At 42.5% G+C, this 23,263-nt stretch overlaps 1 protein-coding gene across 7 annotated transcripts in view; it reads right to left on the bottom strand.

The window, feature by feature from the left end:
- The window catches only part of bptf (bromodomain PHD finger transcription factor), a 47,469-nt gene that overhangs the window by 23,608 nt on the left and 598 nt on the right, over nt 1-23,263 (bottom strand). For 6 of the 7 annotated variants that reach the window (XM_066641606.1, XM_066641604.1, XM_066641605.1 and 3 more), the window contains exons 1-9: nt 22,968-23,263; nt 20,064-20,886; nt 13,859-14,082; nt 6,884-7,087; nt 6,260-6,454; nt 3,957-4,142; nt 3,069-3,214; nt 2,560-2,900; nt 113-244 (exon numbers count right to left, since the gene is read on the bottom strand). The exon at nt 22,968-23,263 is cut by the window's right edge. In XM_066641606.1, the coding sequence (XP_066497703.1) occupies nt 113-244; nt 2,560-2,900; nt 3,069-3,214; nt 3,957-4,142; nt 6,260-6,454; nt 6,884-7,087; nt 13,859-14,082; nt 20,064-20,886; nt 22,968-23,263 (2,547 nt within the window). The remainder of the gene's footprint in view (nt 1-112; nt 245-2,559; nt 2,901-3,068; nt 3,215-3,956; nt 4,143-6,259; nt 6,455-6,883; nt 7,088-13,858; nt 14,083-20,063; nt 20,887-22,967) is intronic. The other variant, XM_066641609.1, reaches the window with a different exon arrangement.

Raw genomic sequence — 23,263 nt, 5'->3', positions numbered from 1 at the left:
AAGACGATCATTCAAAGTTTAAATGAAAAAAAAAAAAGCATAGTTCAATAGATATTCAGTCAACATTAAAATTATATTCAATAGTTAATAATGCACATCTGTCCTTTCTGACCTTGTGTGACCCAGAGAGTCCTTCCAAATCGGGAGCATAACCACTGGTTTGATCGCACACTCCAAAATGGCCAACGCCAACGCAAACTCTCGTGCTTTGCTGCACATCTGGACCGCCTTTATCCAGTTTGACCTGTGACAAGAATATGTGAATTAATCATCAAATAGACACTCAACATTACAACTACAGACATGCTCTTGTTCTTTCTCACAAAAAAATAATAAAACACACACACAGTACTGTGCAAAAGCTTTAGGCACCTAGAATCACCTGCATCTTCCAAGCTGCTATCTGTTGTATTGTGTGTGTGTGTGTGTGTGTGTGTGTAGGTGTGTGTGTGTGTCAGTCAGTCATTTGGTTAAGAATTTTTATCATCATCATTCTAGCATACGTCTAGTCCAAATGATATTACTCTGTGTGAATATGTAATTGTTATATTACACCTTAATTAATCTCTCTGTAATGTAATCAACCTGATCTAGGCTTTCGTGCGATAACTACGCTCATGTGTGGTGTCACTTCTTCAAGGTGGTTCTAGTCCAAAAAGATCTCTGAAAACATCCAATCAGAATTAGAAGAAGGGAAGGGATTTCCATCCCCGAGTCCCTCAGGAACAATCAGGCCTCCAAGGACCAGTTGAAACCATTGGCGCTGATGCCTTTCAGTCAGTCTTTAGTTTGAAATGTAGCGTGGAGAAGGAAGAGAAGAGAGGAGCGCGAAGGAGAAGAACAGAACAGCATTTCTAAGCAATGAAGAGTCAGATCATTTCAAGCAATGCTGGACTGCGAAGAGCAGAGAGAGAGAGAAGAAATGGCAAAGGAACAGAACAGAACTGCAGGGATGAAGTGAGAGAGGAGACTTAGTTGATTCACACCAAGGTGAATATGGCTCTCTCAAACCAAAACCACAAGAGTAAGTGCTGATGACTGCAATGCAACAAGGCCCATGTCTACGAGAAGCTACTGAAAGCACTGCACATCTGGAGACTGCTCTGTTCACCGTCCCTACACTACTACAGGAAAGTAAGGTCACCGGTTCATTCATGCCTCAGAGGTTGATGTCGAGTATATTTCTGGGATTAAAAAATAAATAAATAAAATAACTCCCCTTTTAGAACTTAGGGTATTTATCAAAGAGAAATTCCCTCATGTATTAATCTCCCTCCTGTATTCGTTATATTATAATCAATACTGAATATTTAATATACCAGTTGTGTTGATTAAACCAATCCTTGGTTATTTATTTGTGTGTGCACTTTACTCTCTGTTCAGATCCAATTTCAGAGCCAAGAACCTTTCAGCGAATCAATAAGCCTAATAATTAATTATAGCTAATCCCGCTATATTACATGTAGGTGGCTATATTATAGGTAGTGTCGCAGTCACACAGCTACAGGGACCTGGGTTCGATTCCCACTCCGGGTGACTGTCTGTGAGGAGTGTGGTGTGTTCTCCCTGTGTCTGCGTGGGTTTCCTCCGGGTGACTGTCTGTGAGGTGTGTGGTGTGTTCTCCCTGTGTTTGCGTGGGTTTCCTCTGGGTGACTGTCTGTGAGGTGTGTGGTGTGTGGTGTGTTCTCCCTGTGTTTGCGTGGGTTTCCTCCGGGTGACTGTCTGTGAGGAGTGTGGTGTGTTCTCCCTGTGTCTGCGTGGGTTTCCTCCGGGTGACTGTCTGTGAGGTGTGTGGTGTGTTCTCCCTGTGTTTGCGTGGGTTTCCTCTGGGTGACTGTGAGGTGTGTGGTGTGTTCTCCCTGTGTTTGCGTGGGTTTCCTCTGGGTGACTGTCTGTGAGGAGTGTGGTGTGTTCTCTCTGTGTCTGTGTAGGTTTCCTCCGGGTGCTCCAGTTTCCTCCCACAGTCCAAAAACACACGTTGGTAGGTGGATTGGCCACTCAAAAGTGTCCGTAGGTGTGAGTGAATGTGTGTGTGTTGCCCTGTGAAGGACTGGCGCCCCCTCTAGGATGTATTCCCGCCTTGCACCACCTGATTCCAGGTAGGCTCTGGACCCACCGTGACCCTGAACTGGATAAGCGGTTACAGATAATGAATGGATGGATGGATGATGGCCTCCTTGTCTAAGCTGAAATTGGACAAGTAAAGACGCTACATTTTATTTTAATGGCACAACTGTGGGGCTTGACAGTACAGTGCTAAAAACAAAAAGGGACTAGAGAGACTGCAAATATCCCACAGGTTTGGGGGAGCACCAGTTATCAAGACATGGGTAACTCGCATATGTGAGGAGCTTCCATTGATAAAGTGTTAATATTTACCAAACACAATCAAGCTGAGCAGTCAAAAAAGATAAATAAAACGTAAAAGCAAATAAATAAGATCGCATTCGTGTTTGATAAAGTCACTCTTCGCAATTTAGACCATCAAAACAGGTAGCAAAGCCAAAAAAAGGTCCATCACAGAAACTATGAAGTGTGCGTATGCATTGGTAGGAATACCTGTGCGATGCCCAGTTGGGATGCAGAAACGGAGCAGGGATGTTGTTCTCCAACTGGATGATGGTCAGTCTCAGAGTGGACACGGTCAGCGTTTTAGAGCCGTGCACTGAGCCGTTCCACTTAAACTCGCAGGCGGTGGTCATGCAGAACTTGTGCGAGAGGTGGCGGCGCTTGTCATGGTCCTCACGGTGCTGGTGCTTGTTAAGGGCCAGGGTGTTTGTGCTGTACTGGTTATGGTAGACACGATATTTACCCTCCTGGCCCAGCTTGAAGAAACCACTATTAGCATTCTTCCCAACCAGATCCCTCCTGCCAGAGCCATAGGTCATCAATACAGGGGTCTGTGAGGGTCACAGTACAAGATCATAATGTGAGCAGGTAAAGTATATTTACATCATGCAATATTTTTTTATACAGTAATGGCATCTGGCAAACAATTTCACCCAGCGTCACTTATACACTAGCCTTAGGATTTTTGCGCCAAGACTGGTTCCTAGACTGGATCTCACCTCTTTAAGTGCTTTGCTGCTATCCTGTGAGCTGCCATCCTTGTCCTGCATAATTTTGCGCTGGCTCAGTTTGCTGTCCGGGTTGCGCAGACGCGTCACCATGCGCATAGATGACCCTGTCCTTGTACCGTCTCCTTTACCTTCACCTGTCAAATTCACATTGACACAGATTCATACATATTCATATAACACAGGTACAAACATAAATGATAACCAGATGGTGCATGTATATGTGGGATCTTCGAAATACACAGAGTTAAAATATACAGCCATGTCCAAAAGCTATGTCCAAATTCTTAACATCTGAGTTTTGCCATTTTTTACTGTCCTAACAAAGCTGCTCTCGAATTCAGATACACTGTGGCCAATTTGTGACTGAAAGCATGGGTGCCTCAGAACTACCCTGTGTTTTCCTCTTCCAAGTGGGGATGGGTATGAGTAATCAATTGGTCGATATGTGATGCAAAACATTTCCTTTTCTTCTTAACCTCCCTGTTGAAATGCTCCAGCAGAGGGCACTGTAAGACTTCCAAGTAGAAGGACCCTAACAGTCTCAAAAGAACACACCATGGAGAGGCTCCTCCTGAAAAGTGCAGTGTGGAACTTCTTTGAAAAAAAATCTTTAAGCACAACGTGGCTGCTTCACTGAAGAAGCAGCTGACAGTGCCTCGCAAGGTCTTATCCACTGTATCATTTCTTGACCTAAGGCACAAGCACCTGAACTTCATGACATGGGTAAACAAATGTACTTAAATATATATATTTTAAGCTTATTAGTTTTGTGAAAAAGCATTTCCCCCAAAATACTGAAAAGCCGTGTGTGTGAGAGCAACACAGCAGGCTTAATCACTGGATGAATAGCATGTGGTAGATCAGCGTAATACATACCTGTGTCGTCCTGGCTGTTGAGAGAGGATTGCGAGGAGCGGTCAGCTAGGTCCGGCTCCTCGGGAGGCCTCAGGCAGTCAGAGATGGAGAAGTGACTGCTGCAGCTGTTCTCATCAGCAATCTGTGGTAGCTCTGGCTCCAGAACAGGTTCCCCATCCACACGGCACCCTGACTCTGAGCTTTTATCTAGAACAGAGATCATTTGTTTTCCTGACTGACAAAGATGTGTTCAAGGAATACTTCATCCAAAAACCTTGGAGTTAAGGTCTAGGGTTGGCCTTGAATATTCAGCTATTCGTTCATACAAGTCTTGAACGAAGCCTTAAACAGCCTAACATGCTACAGCAACCTACAACTAAGCATGGCAAAGCTACAGTTCATTTTGTCAGCTTTACACCTCAAATACAAACACCTCCACAAAGCTCTGGTTTATTTGTGTACATTCTGTGCCTTTAGTGACATTGTGTATACACAACTCAGCGAGTGGAGCCATGCTGGGAACCGCAGTGCAGCCTTAATTTACAAGCGAGCATTGAGCGCTGTGTTTTTCTGAACAATAGGGCTGGCACTAAATATTTAGGTCTTCAGATATTTGTTCGTTGGGTAGGTATTCTAATTTAAGAGATTCAGGTCTTTTTTTTTTTTTATAAAGGCAACGCACCACTCAACCCACATTCACGTTCTCCAGCAGTAAGACTGCTCTCCCCACTTCACCCATATAAAACAACCTAACAAGCTAAAACATCACACAATGAAGCGAGGCGACACCATAGTTCATTTTGTCAGCTTTGTGCCTGAAATTAGAGCACCTCTGCTCAAACCGGTCAAATTGTGTATACTCTGTGCCCTTAGTTAGCAAACGAAGCCATGGTGCAGCCTAGAGAGAGGGATATTAAAGCAGTGGTCGGAAGCGGATTTGGTTAATGACAACAATATACATCACCTCACTCCCTGAATATTTTAATATTCACCGAATATCCTGGCTGAATTTCTGAAGCCATAAAAATGGTATTCGGGAAAGTCCTAGAATGGTCTAGGTCTATATTGTGTAATAATGTTATTCTGAGAGCTACAAGAGTCCATTACACGCTTCCTCCATTAGCTTCACAGCACTATTGAAAACCAGAGCAAATTTTGGTTGCCATTTTTAACAGAGCAGCTGCATCTGAGGTGAAAGGAGAAAATGCATCTCTTCCATCAAAAAAAGGGTGAATTGGGTTTGCTAAACTACAGCTTTAATGTAGAATTGGGACATATTTGGGCACCATATTCATTTGAAAATTGAAAGTACTTTTCCACATTCTTTGAAAGAAATTTAAAATGTAAATAAATAAATAAATAAATAAATAAAATAACCAAGTGTTTAGATAGAGGAGGCATACATATTTTCAATTTCATAATTCACAAAACATGTAACATAGCAAGACACACACAAACTTTTGCCTGTGACTAAATAACCTTACAATAATCATTGGTCACACTTTTGGATGAAGCATCCAAGCATTATTTCAGTTACTTTTAATAAAAAGAACACAAATGCGAATAGACGAAAGACGGATGTTTAAAAAGAGAACCACAAAGTTGGAAGCCAAAGACAAACTGATCAAAGGAACAGCCTCTGTGTCATCCGCTCCAATCAGAGCAGCAGCCCAAACTATGCACTTGCAGCAGATGAGTACATGGCGGCAGGCCTTGGTTACAGCTCAGGCTGAAGATGGCACCAGTCCAGTGCACGTCTCTACAGCCGTATTGTGGAGCAGAGGTAGCTAGGAGGAGCTGAATGGCTCCTACGCCAGAAGGGCTTTGTTTCCTCATGGGACTAACTGGAGCCCTGCTGTCAGTCTGGCTGGAAGCAGAGGTCCCAATGCAGCAGGATGCTAGCTACAGCCTGAAAGCGTTCCCAGTGCCCAAATCCATGTTTTATGAAGCAATACATGCAGCCAAAGATCACTGTACCAAGCAAATGGAATAGACACGGAGGATCAGTCAATCCAACAAGCAGAAAGCAGAATAAACCCACGGCTTTAACCAAGGTGATTACTCTTCTGGATATTAGAATTACAAGCTGTCTGTGGAAGATTATTATTAAATATATATATACACATTAAACTACAGCCAATACACACACACAAAACAAGATGAACATGCATGGATTGAAGAAAGCCAGAGAATCATAGCAGTAGCCACAAAAGATCAAATAAAAAAAGCCAGCGGAGCACACGATTAGCTTGAAGACAGACGAGGGACAACAAAAGTACAACCAAGTTGTAACACGACAGAGAAGATAGTGTCAGATCTTTCACCTGTCCCCGCCCATTCCTTCTCCACCTCAGCCCCTTCCCCAGGCTCCTCTACAGCTGCAGTGGAGGAGGCAGTGATGGTGGTGGTGGCGCCTCCTGGAGGACTTTGGGGGTCAGTTTTGGACATGCTAGGCAGGTCGGCCTGAGGGCGCACGGACACGCTGACATTACTGTCCTCTGCGGCAGGGAGAGTTGTGGCTATGGGACAGGCACAACAAAAACATCCATTCCACCCCTGATGAAAATGTATTTGAGATATCAACTCTTTATATCTAGACAACATTGACCTCAAGTGGGTACTTGTGGGTACGTACAGCACAGTATTTTACATGTCATTTCATTTCATTTGAAACTAGTGATTCAGATTTTTTTTTGTGATTACTCTACCATTGTCCTAACTGCTAGTAAATGTTTACATGTGGCAATGTATGGTGTCAGTGTCAGTACGTCTGCAAAAGCAAGTCTGCAATCAAAAGACAGCTCGAGACTTCTCAGAAAACAAGGGAACGGCAGAGCTGTGTGACACACCATAAACAGAATCTGTCCAAACTATCTCGCTGGATTAGGACACTGATGCTCACAGATAGTGTAAAAGATTGTGTAATTAAGTATATACACTTTCTTTACCATCCACTGCTGTCTTCTCACTCGCTACATTCAAGTCTCCCGAGTCTTGCTGCAAAGGAAAATCATCGGTGGTAGAAGAGGCTGCATTATTTGCCTCATTCCCCTCCTCGATCTTTAACCCCGGCTTGGCCTTCTCGGTTGATTGCCGTTTCTCCTCGTCCTGCTCCGCGTCCTGACGAGCCTTCAACCTCTCCAAGATCTCCTCTGGAAACACACACAAATAAATCGGAATGATTTTCTCTCTCTTCTTAAGAGATCCAGATAAAGCACAGATCGACAGAAGTGACAGAAATGAACAAGCCTCCCTGGGGAACGCCAAGAAACTGTATTCATACAGTATCTCACTCACATATTACTCCCAACAGTGCTGACACTTAACATCACAGAGAACAGCAGGCTTACGGGCTACAAGGACATAGCGGCAATACATCAGAGCAGGAGCAAAACCTCCCAGCAGTTCATTATTACAGCAGCATCAATCTGGTCTGGAAGCCAGTCACTTAAGAGACAGCAGCCCTAAGGGGACCACTGCTAAGAAGTGCAAACTAACGAAGCTGCCGTGCCGTATTAGGGGCTGTATGCAAATATTATACTGTTTATTTAATTGATCAAATCAGAGAAATAACACTTTATAAGAAAGAAAAAATCCTTTTAATTGAAAAGAAATTAACTACAAATTTCAATGTCATTGTTTATACTGCAAATCATTTAAAATACACCTGTTTTAATTTAAAAGATTTTTACATATTCTTAATTCAGTCTGTAACCCTTATCTAGTTCAGTGTCGCGGTGGGTCTGGAGCCAACCCGGAGTCACTGGGCACAAGGTGGGAACACAGCCTGGAGGGGGGACCAGTCCTTCGCAGGACGACACACACATGCACCCATATGGACACTAAGTCGTTAATCCACCTACTAACGTGCATTTTAGGACCATGGGAGGAAATCGCAGCACCCGGAGGAAACCCACGCAGTCACGGGGAGAACACACCACACTCCTCACAGACAGTCGCCCGGAGGAAACCCACGCAGACACAGAGAGAACACACCACACTCCTCACAGTCAGTCACCCGGAGGAAACCCACACAGACACAGAGAGAACACACCACACTCCTCACAGACAGTCACCCGGAGGAAACCCACACAGACACAGGGAGAACACACCACACTCCTCACAGACAGTCACCCGGAGGAAACCCACGCAGACACAGGGAGAACACACCACACTCCTCACAGACAGTCACCTGGACTCTGGAGGTGTAACACTGCGAAACACTACTTGCTGTGCCACCATGCCGCCAAACGCAAAAATGAAATTCATTAATATTTTATATTACTTAAAAAAAAAATATTATATATATATATATATTTTTTTTTTAAGTGGTGCCATAATACAATTGCATTAGAAAGGTTTAAAATAATAAAAAGTTCCAATGTCTTTCCAATTTTATCTGTCTGTCTCTCATTTATATGCCCTGTAATTGGTCGAGAGAGTGAGAAAAAAAAAATGTTTTCACACTGCAGATAAACGGGATAGTCACAGCTCACCCAAGACTAAGCACCTCCTTGTCAGCCAGAGCTAATTCCCCACGTGCGAGTGCATGGACACGCTTCATTTTCAGATATTCACGCGAGTCGGATTCAGCGCTGAGGTACAAGGAGAAGGTATTAGAGTTGCCATCGTCCTATAAAATACAGAACGGCCCTGTATTTGATCACTAAAGTGATCAGCAGTGTTGAACTTATACAGGGCTCATTTTATTCCTCCTTGCCCAAGTCTCTACAACCACAGCGCCGAACCCATGTTTGTGCAAAGACAAGGTTAAACTGATCATAACAAGCACAACAATCAGAGAGAAATACGAATACTGTCACGTAAGAGGGACAATTAGTTAAAGTTTTTACAAATCGACAGATTACCAAACAGCAACCAAGAACTTTTACATCACAGATTAAACCTCTCCTGAAAGCAGCCATCCTCCTCTAGACTCATTTCTGTATAATCTGCACTTTAGTTCAAAATGTCTGTTCCCCTTTAAAGGATGCAACACTTTCATTCTGGTTCCTGCATCACTCAAATGTAGAAAAAATATGTATGCAAAGTTACCGCTTTGGTAAGACCTGTAGAGACCAGGGAAGCTTAAGAAGCCATGATAATCACTATCATGATGTAGCTTTTTGATGTCGCATCTCCGTATTTCACTCCTACACACAACCGGTTGCTTTCAAGCTCCTCCATGTCTAAAAATAGCCATGGGGAAATACACCTGCAAGAGCTTACCCTGTATTAGTAGTGACTTTACCATCATTTCACACTTTGAATACTACATCCAGGGACCGCTCTCTCAGTGAAGACAAGAAGGTGAACTTCAACACTGGCAAAATATGACTATGACACAGACCAGTACTTCACCAAAAGCACTAGTAATCAACAAGATCAATACACATTAAGAATGCTACTGACATAAAACCGATACAGGTTACAGTTTCAAAATAGCAGTGTAAAATCATGTCTTCACACTGCTCACTCATTATTCACCCGCAGCTGGGTCGGCTGAGTGCCTGTTTCATTAAAGGCTAGGCACCAGTTAATGGATCTCCATGAATATTCCACATTATTGTAGTTACTGACAGATATAAGTATGAATTAAAATGAAAATGGCAGCTTAATTTGCTTTAAAACTGACAATTTTATTAAATTGACGGAAAAACCCGAGCTCTCTACGGAAATTCTCGAACGCGACCGTGACGTCACTGGTGGACAACAGCTGAACAACGCTGCGGTAAAACACCGTTATGACTGACTGTTATGACAGTATCTAGCTAAATAACCAACATTATTCATGACAATAGCCTAGCAATAAGCTAAACTCACATGTAGAGGTACCGTTATTCTTGTAAATGTGATCGAAGTCGAACTCGAATTCCTCCGACACTATAAACCTCCGTAATGCAGCTACGTAGCCGAGTATAATCTGAGACACCGAGTTTAGCGAGTCAAGCTAACGTTAACTAACACCAACTAAAACAGGCGAAGTGAGTGTCCTTACCCTGTTTACCTCCATGTTACAGAGGCTCTTCAACACCTTTCGTTGGTGTCCTTACATGCCCATATTGTTGGAAAAGCGCCAGTGAAATGAGCTACAGATAACGGAGTGAGCGGATGGTCCTTTCCAAAGTGCCCGTTTAAAGTGGACAAATGTAGTCCATTTTCTGGATATTTTGGGATCTTTGGGCCATTTGTTCACAGATGTCCCACTGTACATTGAATGATTGCAGCCAAAAACAACACACCTTTTCGTCATTTTGCATTAAATTAAGTGCAGCTTCTAGAGTTGTTGTCCACCATCTACGTCACAGGCAAGACGCCTATTAGAGTTTCCCAACACCGCTGGGGGCGGGGGACACATGGAGTGTGTCTTGCCAACACTTAGACAGATAAAACATGTAAACAATTATTCAACCAAATAATTAAACGAAAACACGTCTTTATTTTCTCCTTTTCATTATTTTAAATTTGTGTATTTCAAATTGCTTTTTCATTTAATTAAAAAAAAATCCTATTATTTTACAAGATTTTATTTTTCATTTCTTTATTCATTCCCTTTTTTTATTTAATTCACCATATGATGATAACAGGGTTTTTCAGGTTCAGCCTGAACAGACGAGATCTGTGGGAAGAGTAGTTTATTGTAGTGAAGGGCACGGGGTTCATTACGCTTACGCCGTGCCCTGCAAAGTTCAGATAACACCAAAACAATTGAACTCACTTCTCTCACACCACTAGTAGAAGCTCTGGAAAATGATTTATTGGCAGGTGCGGCCATCCGCGAGTTTTAACTCTGAAGAAATCAGAGTGGAAAGGCAAAACATGGCATGAGGTGAACGTGCATGAGGTTGTTTATTCTGGACCAAAGCGCTTACTGAAGTCTGACCAATGTGTAATGCACAGCCTAAAGCTTCTGTAAACATGGCTTAAAACATATTTAAAAAATGTATATAGTGGTAAATATATATAGCAGAGAAGTTATATTTATTTCTTTAGCAGCTCAGTGTAATAATGCGGCAAACTAGCAGAGCGGCTGCCTTCTCGGGACTGCACGGGTGTATGTTGGGTCACGGATGGATCGACTGTAGCATCAACACGGCAATGTAAACCAGTCTCAAAGTAGCTGAACGTGCAGGAAGGCCGTTACTTTATCATTTAAAACATATTTCAAACTCAGGTTCTCTGTCAGACCTGAGGCCCCATAATCCAAGTTCAGTCTCGTCTGACTAAAACTCAACCGATTTTATTTTTATCTCTCAGCAGGAGAATGTGTACATCATTCTTTCTTTGCCACTTCATAGGAAATTTGACATAAAAACAGATCACTGTTAGTAGACAGAGACACTGAGAAATCCCAACAAAAAAAAAGAAAGTAGTGGATGAGAAGAGGATGAAAAAAAAAGAACAGAAAGAAAAAAAAACAAAGAAAAACAAAGAAAGAGCAATTGTTTAGGTCAAGAATTAGAGGCCAAGAGAGTGAAGAAACAGAAACAGAATGAACAGAGGATGAGAGAGAATGCTCATACACATGGGAGTCTTCTCTTTGTCGTTCTGAGTCACTCTCACTGCTGCTAATGACAACATGAAAGCAGCACTGTAAACTCCTGACATTTTTCACCCTCAGGAGAGGCACACACACACACACACACACACACACACACACACACACACACACACACACGAAGAAAAAAAAAGCAGCTCTCTGACTTTCACAGGTCGTGTTTACTAAATAAAATTCATGTCTAATCTAAATCAAATGAAACAAGCTGAGCATAGGTTGACCAAGTCTGATTCCAACGGTGCCCCCTACAGGCTGCGTCACTACCTGTACTTCACAAAGAAAAAATAAATGTATAAATAAATTTGATTTTCTAACTGCAAATAGAAAACAAGTTTTAAAACAGGACTGGAATATGAGGTAAAAGCATAGGGGGAAAAGCACTATAGATATGAGATGCGTATGTGTCATGTTTTGCCCTGTCTAGTGTTTTCCTGCTTTGTCCGTCTCATTGTTTCCTGTTTGTCATGTGTTTATTAGCACATGGCTCTTTGTTTTGTTCCTGTTTCACTCCTTGTCTCCACCCTCTCTCTGTCTCTCCTTTGTGGTCCTCCCCCTCGTTATCAGTTCCCAGGTGTTTCTTGTTTGAGTGATTGTCTTATAGTCCATGTCTGTGCATCATTGGAGACGTATGTATGTTTGCAGTCTGTGGTTCATGTCTCTGTTTTGTAGTCTTGTTCTATGTTTAAAGCTTCTTGTTTGGTGTTCAGTCCCTTTGCTCTGTTCTTGTTTAGTGTTAGCCCCTTCGTTCTGTTTAGTCCTTGTGTTTAACCCCTTTGTCTAGTTCCCTTGTGGTTGTTAATAAAGTCTCCTGCACTTACCTCCGCTCCTATTTCTATATCCTTGACCTAACTGACACACCCCTACACCCCGTGTTGTGACCGTATGAGGAAAAAAAAAAAAATATATGACAAATTCTAAACTTTAAGTTTTTACAATGGCAGTGATGAGTACCAAGAGTAACAATGTCTCCAACATACAGCCATTTTCATTTCAAAATGACAGGTACCTACACATCAAATTCTATTTAATATTTTTCTGAGGTACAATTAAGAGCTTTTGATGAAAATTTCAAACTTGAATAGGCATGTGAATATTCAGCAAGGTGGGAACACACCCTGGAGGGGGCGCCAGTCCTTCACAAGGCAACACACACACACCCCTACGGACACTTTTGAGTCGCCAATCCACCTACCAACGTGTGATTTTGGACTGTGGGAGGAAACCGGAGCACCCGGAGGAAACCCACACAGACACAGAGAGAGCACACCACACTCCTCACAGACAGTCACCCGGAGGAAACCCACACAGACACAGGGAGAACACACCACACTCCTCACAGACAGTCACCCGGAGGAAACCCACACAGACACAGGGAGAACACACCACACTCCTCACAGACAGTCACCTGGAGGAAACCCACACAGACACAGAGAGAGCACACCACACTCCTCACAGACAGTCACCCGGAGGAAACCCACACAGACACAGAGAGAGCACACCACACTCCTCACAGACAGTCACCCGGAGGAAACCCACACAGACACAGTGAGAGCACACCACACTCCTCACAGACAGTCACCCGGAGGAAACCCACACAAACACAGAGAGAGCACACCACACTCCTCACAGACAGTCACCCGGAGGAAACCCACGCAGACACAGAGAGAACACACCACACTCCTCACAGACAGTCACCCGGAGGAAACCCACACAGACACAGAGAGAACACACCACACTCCTCACAGACAGTCACCCGGAAGAAACCCACACAGACACAGAGAGAACACACCACACTCCTCACAGACAGTCACCCGGAGCGGGAATCGAATCCACAACCTCCAGGATCCTGGAGTTGTGTGACTGCGACACCTACCTGCTGCACCACCGTGCCGCCCATGTGAATATTCAAGAGATCAAAATTAAAATATGACAGAGGTCTAAAGAAAAAAAAAAACGATGTTTCAAATGTGTTGTTCTGTATTTTGTGTGTATTTGCACATTACCACCAGAGAGGTCAAAGTGCCCAAAAATGACACGGTGCAGCTTTAAATGCTATAAGTACTTATCTTCAACAACATCGTGGACACTAAAAATTCCATTAATAATTAAGTAATAAACATCAAATCACACTCAAAGTATTTCACACCTTAAGTACATTTTTTTGCTGTTAACAAGTACATATTTTCACATCTTAAATATATATATTTCTATTTAAAAAAACAAAAGAAAGAGAGGAGTGGCCTACACACAAAATGCAATAATCATTTATGTACTTTTACAGAAACAATCAAAATAAAAAAAGAAAAACACACTGGCTTAAAAAAGCAATGACACAAAAAATATAGTTTAGAACTCAGTTTCTTACCATTGACGACGGTAATATAAGCTTTGTTGTTGCCACGGGCTTTGTTAGTGAGCTCCTCAGTAATGTCCATATGAGAATGGACTTCCTCCCTCAGTTCCTCCAGAACAGCACACAGGTCGTTCTCCCAGAACTCCTTATCCAGCAGCTCAATCAGCTCCCCAAGCTGCACTTTAGTGCTGTAGTACCAGATCTTCTTTCCCACTTCTGCCTCGCTGTCCTCCTCACTAATATACACACAAACACATGCAAAAAAATTCAGCATTTTCTCTTATGAAATTCATTCATTCATTATCTGTAACCCTTATCCAATTCAGGGTCGCGGTGGGTCCAGAGTCTACCTGTCTAGTCCAGAGTCTAGTCCTAGAGAATACACCCTGGAGGGGGCGTCAGTCCTTCACAGGGCAACACACACACACACACACATTCACTCACACACTCACACCTACGGACACTTAAGTCACCAATCCACCTACCAACGTGTGTTTTTGGACTGTGGGAGGAACCCGGAGCACGGGGAGAACACACCACACTCCTCACAGACAGTCGAATTTGTATGCTAAAATAACATTTATGCAATGTTCTTCAAACTGACATGGAGAGAACTTTGCATAAAGCAGAACTTTTTTTTTTATTGCAAAACCATATAGAATCAGTATATATATATTTCTGCATTGACTGTCATAAGAGAAGGTTAGCAGAGGTGGATACTTCATGGAGTGCTGATAGACATCTAGACACTCATTGGCTGCTTAAGTTAAACCCCGCCCACCCATCACATTCTGCACACCCCGCTACGTCAGCAAGAGCGCGCCAATCTGACCCTGACTGGAAAAAGACAGACCGGCAAACACTGGTAACATATCAACTATTTTAACGATCATGTCTTTTAGTAATGCACAGTTCGTCATAGAGGCTTAGAGTCATTTTGCAATCAGGGTTAGGGTGTGCAGAATCAGATGGGTGGGCGGGGCTTAACTTTAGCAGCCAATGACTGTCTAGATCCCGACACCGTCAAAAGTCAAAAGCGAGAAACTTCTGGAGGCGGGGAACCGAGAAAAGACGGAATGAAAGCAAAAAAGGATTATTCAAGAATATTAAACTTAAAATAGACGATTACAAACAGAAATATTCTCATTACAAACCTGTTTTTATAACTCTGAATATTAATGACAGTTTTCCTCATTACAAAATGTCATTTATTGGTTATGGATTCTGTTTTTTGGTTCTCAGAACATTTAGAACGTATTTTGACACCAAACAAAACCTCCACAGAAATATGGAGGTATTCCACAACCCATGATTTCAAAGTTAGCCAGATATATACACAGACACACACACACACACACACACACACACACACACACACACACCACAGACAGACAAACAAAATCATAATCTGAACAAACCCACTGAGACACCTCGTTCAATTTCTGTCTCATTCCTCCATGTAATTGCAGACAAAGGTTAACGGCAAGCTTTAAAAAATAAATAAATAAAGGATCCACTTCCTTCTCATACCATAAAAATGGGTTTTAGCTTTAGGTTAATTACAATACAGTAGGGCTTTCCACTTGATTTCACACAAAAGCACATTATATAATATTAATATAATCTACAAATCTAAATGAAGCAAAGAGAAATATAAAAACAACACTTTAAATATGGTACAGAATCAAGAGGACAACTAAATTATCTTGGAAAGAGGTCTAGTCTCCACACCGTTATGCGATCACTGGACTGAACTCTTAATTATTTTATTGTTTGCCTCCATAAATAATGTGGAAAAAAATAGGAAATCAAGATTATGAAGCTTTAAAATGAGCTGTGCAAAAAGAAGGAATAAATAGCAGTGTACTCAGCCCATCAGCTACACAGCAGACCCATACATCGTCACCAAATCAACCTTGTTTGTACGTTCCAACACACACTGACTTTAAAATATCACTAGCATCTTGACGGATGTTTAAGTGTAAACAGTATATTAGAAATCAGAAATACTTCTCACCAGAAAAACTAAGATTTCTTAGAAAAAACTTAATGTAGAGGTTAAATTTAGTCCAAGGGGACAACTCATTTCTAGGCATTATGTAGTGCCACAACAGTGGCTTCAATAAAAGCATGTTCTGATGGGTAAGCAGCCAATAGTTAGAGGGATGCAGGGTTCAGACTTGGGTAAAATTCTAATATAGCACTCTTCTGAGGCAAAGACAGCACACCAGTCTACAGCCTCCACACAAAATGTGGTACAAGAAATCAGTGAGGCACTGAAATATATACTTGTGGATGAAACTGGCCCAAATCTATTTTTTAAAACATAATATAAATACCATTTTATTTCAGAACAAACAGTTGTAACAGTATCTATAATAGTACTTTCACAATCTCACACTGACAACATCCAGCAAAATTGCCAGGGATTATATTTTGCCGTAGTTTGAGAATTGTTTTAGCCATAAAAGTTTTGGCTTGTGGGCTCTCAGCAATTCACTGGACTGGTTTATGAACTCCGAATGGGTCAGAGTGGGGTAGTAACCACGTGCGTGAGAGTGAGAGCTGTCAGGAGTGAAAACTGTTAGTGTATAGCATTACTGTGGGCTACAACAGCTAAAAATATCAAAACGCCAAGGCTTGTGCAAAAAAGTGTCTAGACTACTAACGATGGGCGAGCTCGGTCAAAGAGGCAGAAAAGGATAACAAGCATTAATAATCAGGCTTCAGGTGTTTGTGGCCTTTTCCACAAGTATTTGGAAATTATTGGAAGTACAGTGATCCCTCGGGGGATGCGTTCCAAGACCACCCGCGAAAAATGAATTTCTGCAAAGTAGAAATGTGCTGTTAACAACCCACCCTTTGCATTCTTTAATAGAGTCATTCCTAAGCTGTGCTTTAGCGTCAGTAAATTTCACTCGGATGTGGACATGAGCAACACTTGTAAGTGATATATTGTGTCACCTACAGCCCTAGTCTAATACATGGAAATAATAATAAAGCCCCCTTGAAAAAACCCGCGAAGTAGCGAAGGATAACTGTAGTTTAACAAAAATTCACAGCAAAAAGATTTTCAACAAAGCTACAAAACTCTCAAATATGCATGACAGCTCAGTTATTTGTGACCCAGAATATTAGAACATGTATCAGTTCAAAAGTAATAGCTTTCAAATGTAGCTGTAAGCTTTTAGTTTGTTTTTTTTTCCTGCGCAATTAAATTGTTAAAAACTTAATTTTTTAAATAATAATCAGGAAAAAGCCAATATTGCACAGGCCTAGTTGTCAGTTGCCAGTGTTTTTTTTCCATCAAAAACATGACTTTAACGTGTCTGTCTCCCCACCGTCTTCATGCTGTTTGGCTGAAACCGATTAGTCGATGGGAATGGTCTTCTACATAAACTTGAAAGTAAGAAGTGTAGAGTATGAGGGGAGAGAAAGTAGCATTCTTTTGTCCATTTTTCCTCACTGAAGCAATTCTGCATTATGTATTATGCACATTACTTCCTGTAGTTTCTGGATGACGTGCTTGAAATAAGTGGAAATATGGACATTTAACCCAGCTCTGAATCTAGAGTAACTGACTTTAATTGCCAAACAGATTAAAAGCGAGAGTGGCGTAACACTGCCTCATTCCTTAAAAAGGTGTAAGAGTTTTCTAGTTGAGAAAGTTTAATAAAACTTGAAAATGAATTTCAAAGCATCGCTAAAAGTAATGCAGCGTTGCAACTCAACTTTGGAAAATACGCTGAGAGGAGATCATACAGGCGCTGGTCATGAAATTGGAATATCATTAAAAAATTGGGGCGGCACGGTGGCGCAGGAGGTAGTGTCTAGTGTCTAGGGACCTGGAGGTTGTGGGTTCGATTCCCGCTCCGGGTGACTGTCTGTGAGGAGTGTGGTGTGTTCTCCCTGTGTCTGCGTGGGTTTCCTCCGGGTGACTGTCTGTGAGGAGTGTGGTGTGTTCTCCCTGTGTTTGCATGGGTTTCCTCCGGGTGACTGTCTGTGAGGAGTGTGGTGTGTTCTCTGTGTCTGCGTGGGTTTCCTCCGGGTGCTCCGGTTTCCTCCCACAGTCCAAAAACACACGTTGGTAGGTGGATTGGTGACTCAAGTGTCCATAGGTGTGCGTGAATGTGTGTCTGTGTTGCCCCCTCCAGGGTGTATTCCCGCCTTGCGCCCAATGATTCCAGGTAGGCTCTGGACCCACCGTGACCCTGAACTGGATAAGGGTTACAGATAATGAATGAATGAAAAAGTTGATTTATTTCAGTAATTCCATTCAAAAAGTGAAGCTTGTGTATTACACTCATTCATTACACACAGACTGATATATTTCAAGTGTTTACTTCTTTTAATTTGATGATAACTGACAACTAATGAAAACCCCAAATTCAGTTTCTCAGAAAATTAGAACATTGTGAAAAGGTTCAATATTGAAGACACCTGCTGCCACTCTCTAATCAGTGAATTAACTCAAAACACCTGAAAAAGCCTTTAAATGGTCTCTCAGTCTAGTTCTGTAGGCTACACACTCATTTGACAACCATTGACACCTTACACGAGCAAAGTAAGACACAAAAGGACACAAAGAAGCTGGCTGTTCACAGAGCTCTGTGTCCAAGCTCATTAATAGAGAGGCAAAGGGAAGGAAAAGATGTGGTAGAAAAAATATAAAAGCAATAGGGAAAACCACATCCTGGAGACGACTGTGAAACAAAACCCATTCAAAAATGTGGAGATTCACAAAGACTGGACTGCAGCTGGAGTCAGTGCTTCAAGAACCACCACCACACAGACGTCTGTAAGACATGGGTTTCAGCGTCGCATTCCTTGTGTGAAGACACTCTCAAACAAGAGACAGAGTCAGAAGCGTCTCGCCCCTGGGCTAAAGATTGGACTGCTGCCGAGTGGTCCACAGTTGATGAAAGTAAATTTTGCATTTCCTTTGGAAATCAAGGTTCCAGAGCATGGAGGAAGAGAGGAGAGGCACAGAATCCATGTTAACTGAGGTCCAGTGTAAAGTTTCCACAGTCAGTGATGGTTTGGGGCACCATGTCATCTGCTGGTGTTGGTCCACTGTGTTTTCTGAGGTCAAATGTCAACACAGCCATCTACCAGGAAGTTTTAGAGCACTTCATGCTTCCTGCTGCTGACCAACTTTATAGAGATGCAGGTTTAATTTTCTCACAGGACTCGGCACCTACACACAGTGCCAAAGCTACCAGGAGCTGGTTTAAGGACCATGGTCTCCCCGTTCTTAATTGGCGAGCAAACTCACCTGACCTTAACCCCATAGAAAATCTATGGAGTATTGTGAAGAGGAAGATGCAATATGTCAAATCCAACAATGCAGAAGAGCTGAAGGCCACTATCAGAGCAACCTGGGCTCTCATATAACACCTGAGCAGGGCCACAGACCGATCGACTCCATGTCACGCCGCACTGCTGCAGTGATTCAGGCAAAAAGAGCCCCAACTAAGTACTGAGTGCTGTACATGCTCATACTTTTCAGTCGGCCAGCGTTTCTAAAAACCCTTTTTTTCTATTGGCCTTCAGTAATATTCTAATTTTCTGAGAGACTGAATTTGGGGTTCTCATTAGTTGTCAGTTATAATCATCAAATTAAAAGAAATAAACACTTGAGATATATCGCTCTGTGTGTAATGAATGAGTATAATACACAGGTTTCACTTTTTTGAATGGAATTTCTGAAATAAATCAACTTTTTCATCATATTCCAATTTTATGACCAGCACCTGTATGTCCCCATATAAAAACATAACCTATTGTTTTGGTTTTATACAATTTATGATGTTTCCCCTTCTTTTGTACAACTTTTATTAAATTCAAAATGGCCATCACTGACCATATTCATTTGAAAAAAATACCTTTTTAAGTATCTGGGTTGGAGATTTGTTTGGTTTGACTTCATAGAACTGTATTAAACGGTGTTCTTCATTGTGTTACCAGATAACATCCTTTTGAAGAAAACTGTTAAAATGTATTTGCAAGGTTTTTATAGCTAATAAAGAACTTGCTTAAAAGTTTGAAAATTATTTGAGGAAGATAAGGTTGTGCCCTGCTCCACCTATATCACTTTAATGAATACCTTGTACAGAACCGTGTACCACCAGATGAGGCACAAGCACTGGACTGAGAAACCAAACAACAAAAAATGTTGCAAATACAGTGAAAATTACCACAAAAGAAAGAAACTTACACAATGATCCTTCGGTTCAAGAACCAGTACTTCCTCTGGTGTCGGTCATAGCCAATGGGCTCTTGCCGTAGGTATGGCCGGCTCTTCTGAACTTCCATTATACAGTCAGTGACGCCAGGCACTTTGTGCGCAACACAAACTTCACACTGCCACTCATCCTCAGGCACCTCCTCCAGAGGAGGCTTCACACACTCCAGGTGGTACACAGCAGAGCAGGTCTCGCAGCACAGCAGGTCACCGAGCCGGTGGCACACACGGCAATGATCATCATACTGCACCACACCCTCTGACATCAACTCCTCACGTGCCAGGTTAGTGGTCAGGAACTGGTCCACTAGGAACTGTAACACCTTCACTTTGCTCTCCAGTGGCCCAAAGGGGTATTCCTCAGCCTCCAGATGCGGCAGAACATCCCGGTACTCAGGGTCACTTTCGCAGTAAGCCCGCAACACCTCCGGCCAAGTCATGCCGTCGATAAAGTAGAGTGTGGAGTTGATACTGTCTTTGAGGTCAGCCGGGCCAAAGGTGGTGTTAGATGTATCCTCCTCGCGCAGGATAGCCTTCAGTAGGGCGATGTGTGTCTCTGCCATTAGTGTACACTGCTCCTGCCCCACCAGGGCTGCACAGAAGTCCTCAAAACGGAAGGGCGACAGACGCAGCACCGTGCTGAAGTTACGCAAGACCTCGTAAATGGAAGAGGCATTGAGTAGCTCCTCGGCGGGGATGAGGAGGTCTTCCGAAGAGGCAGGCAGTTCCAGCAGAGGGATCTCTTTCTGCTCCAGGATGGGAGAACGTGGCCGACGGCCCCTCCGCCTTCTCCGACCTGCAGGGGAGAACAGAAGAAGAAGAGAGAAAAGGAGGGCAGAAATATTAGAGTAAATTACTATCAGAAATTGTTTTTTCATAGTCTTACGTAAGTGTTATTTATACATAAGCATTTTTTTCTTACTTTATTTAGCAGTTAAACAACTAAACCTTCTTTCACACACAATGATAAATCTATTCCAGGCTTTTAGGGCCATACACCTCCAAACTTATAAGTAAAATGCATTGGTTCATATCCTAGATTCTATCTGGAATTCAAACATTTCATTCTATGAATACAGCATCCTCTTGTACTAACATAGCAACTGGAACTCAGGGTTTGCTAAACAGCAGATAAACTTTGCACGTCAGAGCAGGGCAAAAAAGTATGCTGCACAAATCCTGTGAACAGTTGAGTTTAAACTGAAGCTAAATATGAACAGATGTCTGCCCTAAACATGTAATACTAATTTAGTGCTTACTTTTACGATTGTAATTGTACATTTCAGTTTTCTGTTTATACATGCATGAAACATCCATGCTATTTCATGTTTAAAGCCACCCTTTATAAAGAGAAATATGTTTTTTCAGCTGTCCTTGTTTCCAAACATGTTTTAAATGCATTTTGGTATGACACGCAGGTATTTAGCCAAATGTTACACGATAAATACCACTGTAATTATAAATGCTGTCAGACAAGGTTTTTAAAAGCACAGGCATTTTGACAAATTTTTAACTATAATAAATATACATTACAAAATTTGGTAATGTTTGATACATTTAAGAGTTTGCTCTAGATGCCCAAGTTTATAAAGTGAGAATCACTACTGCTTCTTATCTGCGTGAATTTACTTCAGGAATCAACCAACCTCAGAAAATGACCACTGTGTACATACAGAGAACAGTAAATAAGACCTGGGTATCACATCTAACCTCACAAATAAATAAACAGTCAACTAGACCCGAAAGAGTATATCTCTTTGGCAATATGTCAATGTTTAATCAGTTTTAATAAAATCGTCCTGGAGCTGAACATTGATCCAATATGAATCCCCCCCCCCAAGAGAATCAGGTGAATGAGACTGGCGCCTGTTTTAAAAAAAACTGGCTCCCTGTGTGAGTGTGTGTGTGTGTGTGAGAGAGAGAGAGAGAGAGAGAGAGAGAGCAAAAGAAATAAAAACAAGAAATAAAGAAAAACAGAGCGCCAGAAACCCACATAAAAGGATAAAGGATGAGGGGGAGAGAGTTAACGGTGTTAAACACCACCTCACAAATCTACACCCTAACAACGACACTAACAATGTGAAAGCCCTGAGCCTTTTCTGGACTTATAATGAACCCAAATCCCATAATAGAATGAGAATATACGACACGAAAGGTTCGTTTCCGTGATATCTGATAAAGGCGTCCACTGCGTTACAGTTATTTGAAGAGAAACACCAACAGCCGGCGAACTCTGAGGCAAACTTTCTAAGCACTTCATTAAGAGCCCGCATTAGGTGCCTCGGCTAACTTAGCCTCCTAGCATTTTAATTAACAATATTTACATGCGCATAATTTACTAACGTTAGCCTTTAGATGATTATAGTGTCTGTATTCAATACAAACACCTTCCACGTAAAAGAGAGTCTGTTTTTAAATAGTGTACAGTTCAAATTGCGAGTTAGCATATTAGCGTTAGCCGGGGAGCTAAGATGGGCGAAGTGGACGCGCTAAGATTATTTTCATAGCTGGGAAATAATGTTCGTATTTTGTTTAGTGTACGGAGGAGGGCGCGGCAGGAGAGTGATAATTTACTCTAATTTAAGACACAGGCATGTTTACTCTAACGGGCAGGTTCCCCCAAATGTTAAGAGGCTGGGTGTAGCTCGGCGGTTAACGTTAGCTTGTGTGCGTCTGCAGCTGGGCCTCAACGTTCTCCATTTTGAGAGTTGGAGCTGCACCGAAAGAAACGCGGTTTTCTCCGAGGGAATGTTAATGAAAGCGGCCTGGAGCCACTCCAGCGCTCACTGTGGTGTTTAGTATCTGCTCAACACAGAGACTAAGACGGAGGCTGGTTATCCATTATCCTCTCCTCTCTCGCCCCTTGCGTGTGTTTACCCGCGGTGCTGCCGTGGCTGCTCTCGGAGCAGCAGCTCCCGTTATCGTCCTCCTCCGGCTCTTCCACGGCCAGCTCCTCCAGGTAGTCGGATTCGTTTTCCACGGCCTCCTCCTCCTCGTCCGTTATGGGCTCCTCTTCCACGTCCTCGTCCTCCTCGGAAGCCAGGCTCACGGCGTCGTCCTCCTCCTCGCTTTCGTGGTCATCGTACACCACGGCGCTGGCGGTGCTGCGCCTCGATCCTCTGCCCCGCACCGCGGCTCCTCTGCCCCTTCCTCGGCCCCGCGATCCACCCGCC

The sequence above is a fragment of the Hoplias malabaricus genome, chromosome 13 (genome assembly GCF_029633855.1).
Source record: "Hoplias malabaricus isolate fHopMal1 chromosome 13, fHopMal1.hap1, whole genome shotgun sequence".
NCBI lineage: Eukaryota > Metazoa > Chordata > Actinopteri > Characiformes > Erythrinidae > Hoplias > Hoplias malabaricus.
Note: the sequence above shows the minus strand (reverse complement) of the source record. Positions and strands in the feature narration are given on the sequence as shown.